At 36.0% G+C, this 16,962-nt stretch overlaps 2 protein-coding genes across 5 annotated transcripts in view; both read left to right on the plus strand.

Annotated features, from left to right (window-relative positions):
• SPART (spartin) overlaps positions 1-16,335 on the plus strand; it is a 32,288-nt gene extending 15,953 nt beyond the window's left edge. For 3 of the 4 annotated variants that reach the window (XM_043891802.1, XM_043891803.1, XM_043891804.1), the window contains 5 exons: positions 5,245-5,368; positions 5,893-6,087; positions 7,258-7,416; positions 7,494-7,584; positions 14,685-16,335. In XM_043891802.1, the coding sequence (XP_043747737.1) occupies positions 5,245-5,368; positions 5,893-6,087; positions 7,258-7,416; positions 7,494-7,584; positions 14,685-14,958 (843 nt within the window). In that variant the 3' untranslated portion in view covers positions 14,959-16,335. The remainder of the gene's footprint in view (positions 1-5,244; positions 5,369-5,892; positions 6,088-7,257; positions 7,417-7,493; positions 7,585-14,684) is intronic. The other variant, XM_043891805.1, reaches the window with a different exon arrangement.
• LOC122686633 (solute carrier family 35 member F5-like) lies at positions 9-2,862 on the plus strand. The gene has a single exon (XM_043891808.1). It carries the CDS (start codon positions 441-443, stop codon positions 1,248-1,250), a length of 810 nt encoding a protein of 269 aa, XP_043747743.1. The 5' UTR covers positions 9-440; the 3' UTR covers positions 1,251-2,862.
• Positions 16,336-16,962: the final 627 nt, after the last annotated feature.

The following is a 16,962-nucleotide window of genomic DNA, read 5'->3' on the forward strand; positions in this document are numbered from 1 at the left end:
ATGAAAAATCAACAAGGTATGAGGGTGTGTTCTAGCCTAAAGGTACCTTTCACCAGTTTAAATTATTTATAAGATCCCCATTTACTAAAGCAGAGCAACTTGCAGCTTCACGGAGTGATCACTGGTAGGGTAATTAGAATCAGTGTTAATGTTTCCCTTTCCAAGTATTTATTTAAACTGTCTTGTGGCCGGCCGGGGGCGGGGCCGGGGCCAGGGTCCAGCTCCGGGCCTCCGCGGCCATCGCTGCCTGCTCGGTTCCTTACCTTCGCCCGCCCCCAGCCCTCCCGAACCGAGTGGAGCCGACTGGCGTCGGCCGAGGGGCACCGCGGCTTCAGGGGCTGGGCCTCCGCGCGGCGCAACGACAGGCGGCACGAAAGCTCTGTGAGTCCGAGGCCGCGGCCGTGGCCCTGGGCGGCGGCGGGTCCGGGCCGGGTCCGCTCATGGTGCCGCCACGACACCATCCCGGGGCAGGAAGGCCAGGTGCGCTGAGTTCTTCACCTCCGTTTAGACTCAGATCTGCTAAGTTTTCAGGCATTGCTCTTCAAGATCTCAGAAAGGCCTTTAAAATAAGACTGCAAATGGTGTGTGTGTTTATCATGAACCGAATGAATTCCCAGAGCAGTGGTTTCACTCAGCGGAAGCGAATGGCTCTTGGGATTGTTATTCTCCTACTTGTTGATGTGATATGGGTTGCATCCTCAGAACTTACTTCGTATGTTTTTACTCAGTACAACAAACCATTCTTCAGCACCTTTGCAAAAACGTCTATGTTTGTTCTGTACCTTTTGGGCTTTATAGTTTGGAAGCCATGGAGACAACAGTGTACAAGAGGATTTCGAGGAAAGCATGCTACTTTTTTTGCAGATGCTGAAGGGTACTTTGCTGCTTGCACAACAGATACAACTATGAATAGTTCTTTGAGTGAACCTCTATATGTTCCTGTGAAATTTCATGATCTTCCAAGTGAAAAACCTGAGAACACAAACATTGATACTGAAAAAATTCCCAAAAAGTCTCGTGTAAGATTTAGTAATATTATGGAGATTCGACAACTTCCATCAAGCCATGCATTGGAAGCTAAGTTGTCTCGCATGTCATATCCTACTGTGAAAGAACAAGAATCCTTACTCAAAACTGTGGGGAAACTTACAGCAACTCAAGTAGCAAAAATAAGCTTTTTTTTTGTTTTGTGTGGTTTTTGGCAAATTTGTCTTATCAAGAAGCACTTTCAGACACACAAGTTGCTATAGTTAATATTTTGTCCTCAACTTCTGGACTTTTTACCTTAATCCTTGCTGCAATGTTTCCAAGTAACAGTGGCGATAGATTCACTCTTTCTAAACTTTTAGCTGTAATCTTAAGCATTGGAGGTGTTGTGCTGGTAAATCTGTCAGGATCTGAAAAATCTCCTGGAAGAAACACAGTAGGTTCCATTTGGTCTCTTGTTGGAGCCATGCTCTATGCTGTTTATATTGTTATGATAAGAGAAAAGTAGACAGAGAAGATAAGTTGGATATTCCAATGTTCTTTGGTTTTGTAGGTCTCTTTAATCTGCTGCTCTTATGGCCAGGTTTCTTTTTACTCCATTATACTGGATTTGAGGACTTTGAGTTCCCCAATAAAGTAGTGTTAATGTGCATTGTCGTTAATGGCCTCATTGGAACAGTGCTCTCAGAGTTCCTGTGGTTGTGGGGCTGCTTTCTTACCTCATCATTGATAGGCACACTTGCACTAAGCCTTACAATACCTCTATCCATAATAGCTGACATGTGTATGCAAAAGGTGCAGTTTTCTTGGTTATTTTTTGCAGGCGCTATCCCTGTATTTTTTTCATTTTTTATTGCAACTCTCCTGTGCCATTACAATAATTGGGATCCTGTGATGGTGGGAATTAGAAGAATTTTTGCCTTTATATGCAGAAAACATCGAATTCAGAAGGTTCCAGAAGACAGTGAACAGTGTGAGAGTCTCATTCCTATGCATGGTGTTTCTCAGGAGGATGGGGCTAGTTAGCTATAGTCCAGCTTGGTGATGGAATAGTATACAGCGAAGAGACAATCTCTGGCAAGTTTTTGTAGAAAAATGTTTCAGTGCCTAGTCTGAAAAATAACAGTTTCAGTTCTTTGGAACTCTAAAACATATTTTCCTCATATCTTTTGTCTTCATTTTCATAATGAAGTACTTTGCTATGTAGCTGTGTACATACCACTACAGTTATAGGAAGTTTCAGTCTATAGTCCATCTAAAGGACCAACCTGCCTTATACATCTCAAGGAATTCAACTGATAAAATAATTTGAACTAATCAAAGGATAAAATTTTAATGTTCTGGAGACTTTATTTTCACATATTATTTGTTAAATGCTGGACTATATTAGGAAAATGTTTTCAGAAATCATTTTAAGTATATAGATCAGTGTTTCTTACAGGTAAAATGCTCAAATAAGCTGCCTATAATAGGTACGAATTATATTTTTTAGTTTTGTAGAATATTACAAATTAATAAAACAAAAAATGTTTAATTTATGCAACAGACATGTTCACACAAATTTGGTAGGACTTTAAAAAGAATCAACGTTTGACAGAAGATCTGTTTCATTTACACTGCATATACTGTATTATCCTTTCATAGCATTAGGTGCCTTGTACTTTAAATCTGTGACAAACCATGATGAATTTTTAAAGGGGAAGTATTACTGTAAAATGAAGAATTATGTATTTCTAAAGGCTGTAATGCTGTACGTTTAATTGATAAAGCTCTGCTTATTTAGAGTTTTGAAGAAATATCCTCTCCAATTAAACATTTTCATAATGGAATGATGTAAATTGAAGTGATAAAGTATTATTAAAATAAAATGTTTATATAAAAAAAAATAAATAAATAAACTGTCTTAAACAATAGCCTGTGTTTGGAGGATACATCTTTTTCAACTATTGGAAAGATTTTTATATTCACATTAATGATGAATATGCTTTTTTGTTTTGTATTATCTTCTACCTTCCTATATACAGCGAGATCTTGGGTCTAGGTATACTTTTCTTTATACTGCCATTTTTATTAGGTTCCTTATGTCTTCATGTAGTCAGCAGAACAGAGAAAATGGGCTTTTAAAAATATTTATTTAGCAATTTTTTCTTTCATTTCTTAGATTCTGTGTTAATGTACCAAATGGTGAATTTGGATTAGAGGTCAGTAAGTATTTATTGAGTGCTAGAAAGCTGAGCATAATAGAAAAAAGTTGAAATTCCTCATCTCAAATATTTACCATCTAGTGGGGAGGATGGATTAGCAAAGAGAGAATTTCTACCCAACGTGATGGTTAGATGAAAGTACACAGGTTGTATAGAAGGCTTAGTTGTACCTTCCAAGATGTGTGGTGTGGGAAGCAGTTGAGGAGGCTCCTCCTAGAGGGCATTATGGCTGAGATGAGTCCTGAAGTGAAGTAATCAAACCTATGAAGAAGGAAAGTACCGTTGTGTAGTATTGAATTATAAACAATTTGGCACTGTTCATTGTTGTAACTCATAAGTGCTTGGTAATTGTCTTTGATATTAATGAATGTCACATGAATATTGTACTTTTATACACCAATTGTCACTGTGGGTTATGTTGAGCATCTTGAACCAGCTTTATGAGAACATGGGCATTCAAAATGGAAGTTAGAAGTTCATTTTTAAAAATTTAATTCATTGATTAAAAAAATCAAATTACATGAGATGGTAGATACCTTCAAAAAGCTTTACTTCCTCCTTCAACCCAATCTACACCTTTTCTTTTGCCACTGTAGGTAATTTTATTAGTGTCTTCTGTTTCTTTTCTGGGTTTTTTGAGGTAGATGAAAGCAAACAAAATCTGTTATTATTTCTCTCTCTTTCTTATACAAAAGGTGGCATCATATAGAGTGTCCTAGAATTTCCTCAGTCTTTTTTATGTTCTATTTCATCATATGAATAGAAAACAGTTTATTTAATCAGCCTCTTATTGAGGGGTATTTGGTGTGGTTGTTTGCTATTACAAACAGTGCATCAGTGAATAACTTTGTAGAGCTATTGATTCATACATCTGTAGGTAATTCATCACATTCTTAGAGGTGGGGTTACTGTATCAACAGATCAGTGCATTTGTGATTTTGATAGATCTTGCTGCATTACCCTTCCTAAGGATTACACAGTTCAGACAGTACCAGGGGTACGTGAACACCTGTTTCCCCATAGCCTGCTCAGCAGAGTGGATGGTTGCTCTTTCTGTATTTTGGCAGTGTGATGATGAGAGAAATATACTGGAATATATTAGGTTGCATTGATCTTTTTGTGAGTAAAGTTGAGCAGATGTGTAAGGGTAACTCGAATTTTGCTTTCTGCGTGGTGTCTAGTCATATCCTTTCTCTGTGATGTCTGGTCATGTCCATTTTTATTACTGGGTTGCCAGTCCTTCTTAATTTCTAAGAATTCTTAATATATTAGGGACATTGGCCCATTGTCAAAGATATGTAACTTGCAAGTATTTTGTTCATTTTGTCTTTAGGTTTTATTTGTGAGTGGCTTTTCCCCATGTGTAGAAATTTTTGTTTTTAATGTTTTATATTTTAAATCAGGTTGTATTTCTGTTGGGTTAAATTTGAGTTTCAAGTTGTTTTATAATATTATGAGGTCTGAATTAGCCTACTGCTAAGTATTTAGAATGAAAAAATTAATTTAGCTTTGAAATTTTGAGTGTTGGCCCTAGCCATTGAATTAGCAAGTATTTCTGTGTTTCCTGTTTCCATTAAAATGGAATGGCAGATTCTGTATTTATGTATTTTTATTTGCTTTTACTTGATGTCTGTCAAAACCAGTTCATTTGGATGCATTCTTCATTACTGATTGAGTCATTTAACACATCTTTTAACCTTACCGAGGACTGTATGCGTATGGGTATTTAGCCCTCTGAAGGAACTCAGTCTAGTCAAGGAAAGAAAAAAGTCAATTTACATATAATCTGATAAATGCTGTATTGGAGGTATGTTGGTATTTAAATCTTACTTACCAGTGGGACCTAACATAAGACCAGAACAATTTTTAGCTTCATGGTGGTTATGGGTATTGTGTTTTATGTACTAAAATGTACTAATAATTAGGTTGGCTGGAAATACTTTGATTCATTAGTATTTATTGGATTAGTATTTTATTACAAAATGCTTATGGTTTTCTCTCATCTTAGTTTTTATTGTTTTCACTTCTTGAAATCTTTTTACCTAACATTTAGACCAAAGGTACTTCAAGTGAAGAAGTTAATCTGAGTCACATTGTGCCCTGTGAGCCAGTTTCAGAAGAGAGAGCAAAGGAGTTACCTGAGTGGAGTGAGAAGGTGGCTCACAACATTTTGTCAGGTATGGAGTAGTGGTAACTTTTTTCACTTAGGATGTGAAGCTTTTGGGTGGGTCCCATTAGAGAATACTTGGAAAGATACTATTTTATGTTCTGGTTTTAAATGATCAGTTTATAAATACTTAAAAATAGAACTGATCTCTTCGAATGTTACATATTGTCATATTGTTGTAAGTTCTTCTTGGTTTATTTTTCTCTTTTTTTACTCTTGGGAGAATTGGTAGTGAAAAGCTTCAAGAAACCCCAAGCTTTCAGAATAACTCTGAACGTAAAATCAGTTATTTTCCTTTCCCCTTGGAAATCCCCCCTTAATCTTGGTATAGGTATTAAATGTATAGTATGAAAGTGCAAGTCACTCAGTTGTGTCCAACTATTTGCGACCCCATGGACTGTACAGTCCATGGAATTCTCCAGGCCAGAATACTGAAGTGGGTAGCATTTTCCTTCTCCAGGTGATCTTCCCAACCCAGGGATCAAACCCAGATAATCAGTCCTAATTTTATCCAGTTATTTCTCCCTTTAAAAGGTGCTTCCTGGGTGAGTTGGGGTTTGGTCAAAGGTGCTGAGTTTACTGGCAAAGCCATCCAGAAAGGAGCATCTAAACTCCGAGAACGGATTCAACCAGAAGAAAAGCCTGTGGAAGTTAGTCCAGCTGTGACCAAGGGACTTTATATGGCAAAGCAGGCGACTGGAGGAGCAGCCAAAGTCAGTCAGTTTCTGGGTAAAGTGACTTTAGATTCCTTTACTACTTTTTACTTAAATTAAAAATCTTCTTTTAGTCCAGATTAACCTAATCTCACTTAGATGGTTTCACTTTGAGGGTAAAGAATTCGGACAAAGCAGTTCTGTGTTGCTCCTTGTGGTAGGATCTGTAGACCAGCAGCACCGACCTGAAAGCCTTAGAAGTGTGTCGGGCACTGACACACCTGCTGATTGGATGTTTCCAGTTCACAAGGTGTCTCAGTGAGTCACTTATCAAAGTGTGAGAAGCGCTGGTTAAAGGTTCTTTTGATGGGTTGGAGAGGGGAGCATCTGTGCCTTTGAAAGGGAATGTATTTGCCAAGTGTATTTACCATCCTGGAGTATGACATGCTTTCAAGGACAAGTCATTGCATTTGAATCAGGTTTTTGGTGTGTTTACTTTTATATACACTTAAATACTTTATTACTATTTCAGTTGAGTATTTGCTGATAGGGAGAAAAAGTACAAATTTGCTTAGCTGGAAAACATGATAGTTGGATCTACCAATCTTACATTGCAAATAGAAAAGGTGAATGATTCTCTTCTAAGCAAAGTGATGAAACATTATATTTAAGACAGAGTAGTTGGAGAAGACTCTTGAGAGTCCCTTGGACTGCAAGGAGATCCAACCAGTCCATCCTAAAGATCAGTCCTGGGTGTTCATTGGAAGGACTGATGCTGAAGCTGAAACTCCAATACTTTGGCCACCTCATGCGAAGAGTTGACTCATTGGAAAAGACCCTGATGCTGGGAGGGATTGGGGGCAGGAGGAGAAGGGGCCGACAGAGGGTGAGATGGCTGGATGGCATCACCGACTCGATGGGCATGAGTTTGAGTAAACTCAGGGAGTTGATGATGGACAGGGAGGCCTGGCGTGCTGTGATTCATGGGGTTGCAAAGAGTCAGACACGACTGAGCGACTGAACTGAACTGAACTGAAGCTCTGCAAACACATCCTTAAACCAAACAATAGCCTTTGTTTAAAAAAATAACCAGCCTTGTTTTCATCCTTTTTTAAATAGGAATGGTAACATTATACAATGAAACAACTTTAGATACTCATGAAAGAATTTTGCTTAGTGAGAATGGTAAAATCAAGGGGAAAATACATGTTTTTCTAAGTTTTTTTCTTTTAAATGGTTATACTAGTTGACGGAGTTTGTACTGTGGCAAACTGTGTTGGAAAGGAATTAGCTCCACACGTCAAGAAGCACGGAAGCAAACTTGTTCCAGAGTCTCTTAAGAAAGACCGAGATGGAAAGTCTACCCTGGATGGTGCTATGGTTGTAGCAGCAAGTAGTGTTCAAGGTAACATAAAACTCTGAAAACTGAGGAAGGTCTGTTTCCCAAGGGTTGGTTTTACTTACTTTTGAATGTATTTTCAGGATTCTCAACTGTCTGGCAAGGATTGGAATGTGCAGCTAAATGCATTGTTAACAATGTTTCAGCAGAAACTGTACAAACTGTCAGATACAAGTAAGTTGAATTTTAGACAATTAAAATGTATAGCTATTTTTTATTAAATATCTGATAAAACAGTTTTTTTCACTTGCTATTTCTAAATAGGGAGAAGAATAAAGATTCTAGAAATCAATAGTATTACTGTGACTTTGCTTCATATTACTAATTTTGTTATATTTGTCCATCATTAATGGAAAGAATAGATTCATGTTATTTTTAATGCCTGGAGTTTCTATATGCCTTCATGTTCTTGATGAGTGATGTCTATCTGTGATTTTGGTGGGGAAAAACTTGAATTACATTTAAGGTAGTATACTTTGCTAGTACTAGCCCCTTCTATATACGAAGAATATTCAATTTTCACATCTTATTTGAATGTACCACTACGCATATGTATTGGAACAAACAGATGGTATAAGACATGCCTTTAAGAAATGGGCAAACATAGAACTGAATGATTTATCCAAGCTCATCTGATAAGTGATATTAAAGATGAGACTTAAAAACAGGGTTTTAGCTCTTTCTTCTGTCTTTATAAGTACTGGAAGTCTAAACTCAAATTTAGTATGAAGGACCTGAGTTGCTTTTTTTAACTTTGAGTTTGTTTAGATCTTAATAGTTAATGTTTATTTAGAAGAAAAAATTAATCGTGTTCTCAGCTCTTGGTTATATGTGTTAATTATTTACTCACTGACAGCATTTGAGTTCATACTTATGCATCAGACATTGTGTTCAGTGCTTTCCATATGTCGTGTTTAATTTTTAATGCTGTTATCTCCATTTTATAGATGAAGAAACCAAAAGCATAGAGCATTAAATACCTGATTAAGAATTGCACTCTAGTAAGTGGTAGAGCTGAGATGTAAGCCAGGTCTTTGTCATGCAGTGTCAGGAAACAGTGCCAGGCCACCGCTCTCCTTAATGGGATATCTGTGTGAGTTTAGTATCTTTAATTCTTTTCCAGCACTACATCGGTATGTTTAGACTCCCTCCCATCATAGTAAATTAGCTAACTAGTAAATTACTAACTTAATTTCCAGCCTAAGTTGGTTTGATCTGCCCAGTCTGGGGCAAACATACCTTTGAGTAAAAGCAACATGGCATATCATCAAGGAGCATCAGTTTTACCAGAGGACTTGGAAAACCAGATGCAGAGTAGATCTGAAATTTTGATGGAAATGTAAAACCCAAGTCTCCCAGCTGACTTCTTGCTACTCTTGGCATTGACCTCTAATCTAATACTCTTTTTGTTATGCCTTTTAGGTTACTTTGATGGATTAGTCATCATTAGAAAAATGGCTTCTTTTTTTTGTTGCAAGTGCAGGAGAAAGTCAGTAGTGTTTTTTAGACCAAAAGTGGATTATTTTTAGATTATTATGTGCTAGCATGGCTAAATAGGTGGTCACATGAGTAAGTAGGAAGTGCTTTATTGGATTTGTCCATTTCCTACTCTTTAAAAAAATGTACTTAAGTGCTTGAATTAAGTTGAGTCTTTTAAAAAGTTTGAAATTCACCTAACTAGGAAGTACAAGGTTTTTGTGTAGATTTTGTATTTCTTGTCCTTAGTGAGGAGAACTTAATGTGATATTAGAGTATTTTTACTGTGGTTTGGAGCTAATTTATTTCTGTTATGGTGTATATTGCTAGTTTTACCCTTTCTTCCAAAGATTCAGTTCTTTTTTTCAGAAAAGAAGCAGGTGAAGATTTAGTTAATTAGATTTGTATTTCTAATTATCAGGATACCTTAGTGTTGGCAGTAACTTTAATTAGAAACTTGGAAAGACGGGAGGGACAGTGGGAAATAACAGGTTTGTCCAAGTAATACTATTTTCTCATTTATGAATACTGTTGCCCAGAAGTAGAAATTACCTTTTAGGAGAAGAAACTGCAGGTATTAAACCAGTAATAATTCAGTGATATTTATCACTGAAGAATTGGAAAATCTAGTTCTTCCATTTAGTTTAGTTCTCCATAATTGACATAAATTTATATTTGTTTACATTTATGAATTTACACTTATTTACACTATGAAAGCTATTTGATAGATGGAACATTTGTATTTTTCTACTCTAATCCAACTGATGATGGTATTGTGAAGATAACTTACTATTATTTGAACATGTGTATTTTTATTGCCTATGAGAAATTACTCTCCCAAGTAGTTGTTTCAAATCTGCCTTAATTATTTTCACTATGCCTAGGAGAAAAATATGTTACATAAATTTCCATATCTGGTTTCTTGTAGTATAAGCAAATACAAATAATTATTATTTTTTTTAATTTAGGTATATTTAAAGGCAGGTTGTAGTAGATAAGTATATTCTCCATGCCTTTTACGGTTTTGATTCTGATTCAGGACTGTGTTCATTCATTATGAATGACTTACCTAATGACCTATATAATTAATTACACTCCTACTAATTTTTTGAGGTAAATGTATAAGAAAGATTTGCTAAGACTTTATTTTTGTCAGTTATATTACTACTTTTATTATAATTTAGATTTAGGAGCAAGAAGACCTACAGGAATAAGGAAAAAGCAATTGAGTAACTTTAAACCTACTATACCTAATTGCAGTATAGTACCTATTAAATAATTCATCACTCTTCTTCATAGCTTCTAACTTTCACCTTTAACTTCCTTTTTTCCACTCTAAATTGTTTAAAGGAAAATAATGTAACTTTAGTAAGTTAGGTGCATTTTTGTTTCCACCTCAGTAATATTTTATCTTAGAACATATATCTGTGAAGAATAAGCTTAGTAAAAATATTTTCCTGTAACAAATTAATTCTTCTAAGGTATAGTATTTAACTGGTTTATTTAGTAAATTTTAATTAAAGTTTCCCTTAAATTTTCACTGGGTGAAGGGGCAAATTCAAATCCGTTTGAGGGTACCCTCTTTAGCAGATGTCATATTATTCATAAAACTCTATATCACATCTACTCAGGAGTTCTATGGGATCAGTCTTGTCTTTTCAATATTGTAACTGTAGACATATTTAAATATGATCATTATGTCTTTCGCTTATTTTTTCTTTTCTACTAAATACTCCCAGTTTAACAATTCCATATATAGTATGGTTTCCAGATCTTTGCTTTGTGAATGTTGTTCTCAAAATATGGAACCCAGAGTTGAATCTAATATTCTAGAGGTATTGCAACCAGATTGAATACAGTGGGGTTCTCTCCCTTGTTTTGGTCGTATTTAGCATGTGATAAATATGGAATAGAAGACAAAGGGTATGTCTTTATAGTAGCTGTTACTTTACTGACCCATATCAAACTTGTTCTTCTTAACTGAATTATAATTACTTTACAGTCTGAACCTTTGCCTTATTTTTAGACAGTTGATATTTGTACCTAAATAAAAACTTTACATTTATTTTGGCTTAATTGCACTTTGTTGATTTTGACCCATCATTAATTCTATCACTTTGGCTTCAGATTTTGATGTGTGCCATGTTAGCCTTACATTTTGAGTTACCTGTAGGTTGAAAGACATGTCTTTCTTAATGTCTTAAGATTTTTTCCACAGGTTTTTTTTTGTGTGTGTGTGGATAAAGTCAGATCACATGCTTACTGTAGCCTTTCTTCCTGATTGATCTTTATCCAAGATTTAATACTTACTGAGACTGGTGGGTCAGCTGTCTACACATCTCCTCACAGTACTGTCATTTCCCACCTTTCAGTTTTGTCTTACAGATACTTCTCAGGGTGGCTGTCTTCCACACTCATTCCTTCAATATTTGTTCTGTCTGTGCTTGTACTGTGTACTCCCTTTTCTGCTCTGTGTGGCTATCATATACACACACACAGACAGACACACACACAGACACACACAGCCCCCCCACCCCCGTGGCCACCTATATCACCTATATCTCAGCGACTCTTAGATCTTTATTTCCTCTTAACTTTTAATCTACAGGCTTATACATCCCAGCTGCATACCATTGCAGCTATTCAGTTCACAAGCCTTTTTTTTTTTAATTGATCCCTTTAGCTCCAGCCTCATTACCATTACCTTAGAATAGATATTCATCATTTTTCATCCAGCTTAAAACTTGTTTCCTAACTGGTTCCTCAGTCTTAAACCCTTACAGTTCACAATGCAACCTGTGATAGATCCTTCTGAAATAAAATTTGGTCATACCGTTCCTACTGATTTCAAGATAAAGTTTAAACTCCTTAGCTTCACCTGTAAGGTTGCTTGTAACCCATCTCTGTTTGAGAACTATTAAGAAGCTATTTCTGTTGTAAATATTTAAGGTTAACATTTCTAAGAATAACTTTGAAGCTTGCATGTAAATTGAATTTTAGGCAGATTTATTAGAAAATTGTGATGAAATTTTGCTGTAATGAGTGAAATCTGGAATCACTGCCAGGGTGTTATTTTGCTAAAGGTTACTGAATGCACTGGAGAAATTCCTGAAAAGTCTCATTCAAATTGACATCTAAATCCCATTGACTTATTTAGAGCATTCTTTATATTCATTTTTTATTGTTCTTAAATTGGTAGTATTCAGTATATAAGATGTAATTCAATTAGCTAATTATAGTTAACTTTTTTAAAAGGAAGAATAAAAAATAAGTTGTTTTTTTTTTTTTTTTTTTTGCCAGAGATAGGCTTTCTAGGAGTGTAGGGTCTGAATAAAGAGAAGAACTGAAGAGTTATTTATCAAGGCAAGAGAGGAGAAAGGGATGTCTGCCAGGAATCCTGGCTCCTGGACATGTTGGGAAGCAGAGGTGATGAGTGAGGAGACATTTAAAAAATAAACACAACTTCTGAAAAACTGTTCTGTAGGGTCTTTAAAAATATCTTTAGTCCAATGGAATTTTCAAAGTGCTATCACATACACATTTCATAAGATAAAGGAGAGGAAATTTTATGAGGTACAAAGAGGTGGGGACTTCACTTGGGTCACATGGCTAATTGTTGGCCCATTTGGTATTAGAATCTTAATTTTCTGACTCCCAGTTTATGGCCACATTCTTCAGTCACCATGTCACTTCACTGTAGTTAACCCAGGCCTGGAGAGAGGAGCCCTGAGAGGGACCTGCTCAACCAGGAGTTTTGGGCACCCTTCCAGTGCTGAAACTGCCTCCGCCCTTTTCTTCTCATAGAGCCTGAGCCATTGCCACGTGATGACTGCATTTGTGACTGGGGCTTAATTGACTGTGAGAAAGCCCCATGTCTTTTGCAACATCAGCAATTCTGTGGAATTCTGAGGGGTTGCAAAGCAGCAGGGACTGGCAGAAAGCAGTCAGGAGCTTTTCCATTGGGTAAATGTTGTGAAAGCCCTAATCAAGAGTGGTGTAGACATAAGGTTTGACAGATTGTAGGCTCTGCTGTGCTCTAGTTCTGATTAACATTCTGAATGAAATATCATTCAGAAGCATTATAAGATTTTGCATATTTCTAGCACTGAAGTTGAAAAAAAAAGCAAAAAAACATGAATAAACCAGTAGGATCACAAAGCACAGAAGGCCAGGTTAATAGTAATAGAGGACTTGTTAATTTAGAGGTCTGATCCTGTGTAAGAAAAAATGTCCAGATACTGGTCACAAAGCATCTAGGAAACTTCAGTATATTCTGGAAAAAAGACTGTAAAATTTTGCCTTTTGTTCTTAATTGTTGTTTAAGCAGTCCTCTATTTGGGGAAGCCTATGGACAGGAAAAGATTTTAAAGCCTGGTACTTAGAAAAAGGTAAAGGGTAGAATAAGAAATAAGGGTAGAATAAGAATAAGAAAAAGGTAAAGGTAGAATATTCTACAGAAAGTAGAATAAGGTTTAGTGTCCTTGTATAACACCTCAAGTTGTATTTTCTTATGGAAATGGTATTAAACACCATCAGTTGTATTGATTGTGGTCAGGAATAACTGCTTTGTGTGATGTTTTACAATTTCCCAAGTCCTTTGCTCTACTTGAGAACCCAGGAAACTGTTAGAAGGCTAAGGCAGGGCTTACTTATTTTATTCATTCAACAAATATTAGGTATTAGGCACTGTTCTAAGTACTTAAGATACATTAATGAACAAAGCAAAGAGATCCTTTTATAATGGGGTTTATATTCTAGTGAGACAAACAAGCAAAACAAAAATAGTGGGTGTTTTTGTTTTGGTGTTTAGAAAGTTGTTCTGTAGTTGTCAGTTCAGTCGCTCAGTCATATCTGACTCTTTGTGACTGTAGCACGCCAGGCTTCCCTGTCCATCACCAACTCCCAGAGCTTGCTGAAACTCCTGTTCATCAAGTCAGTGATGCCATCCAGCCATTTCATTCTCTGTCATCCCGCCATTTCATTCTCTGTCATCCCCTTCTCCTACCTGCAATCTTTCGCAGCATTAGGGTCTTTTTCAGTGAGTCAGTTCTATAGTAGAAAAAGTCATTAAGTTAGAGAAGAAAGAGCTGTTAAGGGAGGATTGATTGGCTGTGGGATGAGGCAATTAAAATAGGTTAAATGCTAAGAGTATTATAGCTGACTTGAAGAAGGTGAGGCAGTTAGCCATGTGGATACCTGGGGTGAGAGTAGTCTGCGTGGATACCAGCCAGTATGAAGGTCATAGGGCCCTACATGCGTGCTTGGTGGGTTCAAAGAACAGCAGGAAGGCCAGTGAGTCTGCAGTGGGGTAGGGCAGAGTATAGTGAGAGAGAAAGTTGTAAAATCTGTGTTTAGAGACAGTCTCAGATTCCAGTAGTTTGAAAGGCTTAACTAGAGTTAAGTTCTAACTTAAGTTAGAACTCAAAACCATTTATAGTGACCTATAGTTGTTTCAGTTAAAATTCTCTAACATTTCTAGAAAGAGATAAAAAAGGAAATAATGACTAACAACCTTTATTAAAATTTACATTCTGTTCCTCAGCATAAACAGCCTTCATTGCATTAATCTCAGCCTCAGTTTATTTTCATAGTATTTTTACTGAAGGAGAAAATACAGTGTTGGCACAGTGTGATTTTATTCTTTACTGTGTTTTACATTATTAATTAAATTGAAACTTAATCTTTGATTTTGCTTCCAAGGATAATTTACTAATCACATGACCTATTTAACACTAATTCAGAAGACTTTGATTTATGTTTGTAATTTTGTTGTGCTTTCTCTAATCTTTTTTTTAAAGATATGGGCATACTGCAGGAGAAGCTACGCACAATGCAGTAGATTCTGCCATCAATGTTGGTGTAACTGCCTATAATATTGACAACATTGGCATCAAAGCAATGGTGAAGAAAACTGCAAAACAAACAGGACACACACTGCTTGAGGACTATAAAATCATTGATAATTCTAAGGGGGAAAATCAAGGAGGAGGAGCAAGTGCAAACATAAAAGGGGAGAAAGATGAGCAGAAAGAGGGACCAGAGAAGAACAGGGCAAAGAAGAAAGATAAGTGATGGAAGTGCTGTGCATTGCCTATACCAAAGCCTTACAGACGGATGCAATTTTGTTAAATAGGCTAATGTGGTAATCCTCACAGGTTAACCAGGATTTTTAAAATGTATTCATTCCTACAAAGTGACTATTTCATAAGCTTTATGTCATGTATTCTACTTCTGTGGAAAAGAATCAGTATTCTTGCATCTGATCTTTAGAAATATAGATAACATTCTCTGTGAATTTATTTTTTTCTAAATGTGGCTAAAATATTTTTGCAGTTAAGAAAAGACTAATAATAGATGTGCTATAAACCTCATTAAACCTAATGGTAATCTATTTTTGTATTTGCTGTCTTTCAGAAAGTGAAGTAGGAAGTTATTGTATTCACATATACATAAAATTGGCACTTCGTAACCTTAGGTCTATGTGTACTGGGAAGGAATTACTTAAAATGTTTCCTCTTTTTGCACTAATTGTGGATTTTTTTTAGGGTGCTTGTCAGAATTGTCAGTCAGTATGTAAGCTAAACAAAAACTGTGATCCTAAATGAAAAGAATTCTTGCATGACATTTAAATGACTTTTTCAAAACAAGGAATAGACTAATCATGAAAATTAAAATGAGTTTCTATAAAATAATATGGTAGCTTACCTCTTTGTTAGAAAATGGGACAGTCTTTTTGATTTTAAAAGAATACAAACAGATTTTTAAGTCTTCTAGAATTAAGTCTTCTAGATTTATACTGTTACTGATATATTAGGAACCTAGGAAATTTGGGACTGTGGTTGGTGTTGTAACAATTTAAAGTGATTATTATCAGCTTAATTGGACAAAAATGTAATCACTTCTACTGTAAGTTTTTCCAAAAGGCTAAAATTTAGTGAAAACTAAAATATAAACAGTTGAGTTAATGAGTGGTAAATAATTTTTATTTTGGGATTCAGTCATTAAAATTGTATATACTAAAAAGCCAATGAATTAAATTATTAGAAAGGTTTTATTCATAGTTCAGATAATTCAGACTTTAGGCATCTATCCATCATGGATGGCATAACTGTGTCTACTTTGGCAGAAGACAGGATATTCACAGACCTGTAAGCTACAAACATGTAATTAAAATAGCTAGTGGCATTTTATTTTTGTTTCTTGATTTTAAAAGATTGGCATTGGTTTTCATTCTATAGTCCATTCTGATATTTCTGAACCTGCAATTGCTATTTACTTTATTAGACTTTATTTGAAATTAGAGTGCACTTTGTGAATAAACTGTCTTTGATTTACGTGGCCTCAAATGTATTCATGGGCTTGTATTTCAGGAACACAGAATTGGAGCCTTTTCCTAGGGCCAAGGATAATGTTCTATTTGAAATGGAAATAAAGTTGAATTAGTAAATAGCTTTCAGTCAGTCTCTTATTTAAGAAATGGAATGACAATTATGGAGCCTGAAGTTTAAAAAATTACTTTAGAGCAGAGGTCAGCAAACCTGGATTGTCAACAGGAACCTAGTTGTCCCGTTCACTTCATTCTACTCTGTTCACTTGTTTGTGGGTTGCTGTTTCAGATCAACAGCAGTTTTTAAATTAAGGCTTTTGAACTAAAGCCACACTGATGACAGGATTCAGTCTGTAACTATGGAAGTGGAGTGGAAATTAAGTGCTGAGAGTTGCAAACTGAAGGGTGAAGAAAGACTTACAGTGGAAAGATTACCTTTTTAGTCAGAGTCAGTAGACAGGTTGTGACTAGTAAGTCTGGGTGAAGCAAGGGGAAAAGTAGATGTGTCACCCCCAAGATGGCATATCAGAGGAGTGGGTTTTTACATGAAGATGGAAGCGTGTAGTGGTGCTGGAAGCAGCATTTAGAGGCAGGGAGGATTCCTGACCCTCCTTACCCAAAGGAGCAGGAATTTCTATAGACAAACTAGAGAATTAAACCCATCAGTTCTCAGCTTTTTACATTTCAAAAGCTATGATTTATGTGTGAATCAGATTTGGGAGAATATGTGACTATCTCTCTACCATCCA

This window comes from Cervus elaphus, chromosome 30 (genome assembly GCF_910594005.1).
Source record: "Cervus elaphus chromosome 30, mCerEla1.1, whole genome shotgun sequence".
NCBI classification, from domain to species: Eukaryota; Metazoa; Chordata; class Mammalia; order Artiodactyla; family Cervidae; genus Cervus; species Cervus elaphus.

Bases quoted from the DNA above. Each gene is read 5' to 3' on its own strand.
- LOC122686633 (XM_043891808.1), top strand. From the start codon at position 441: ATGGTGCCGCCACGACACCATCCCGGGGCAGGAAGGCCAGGTGCGCTG.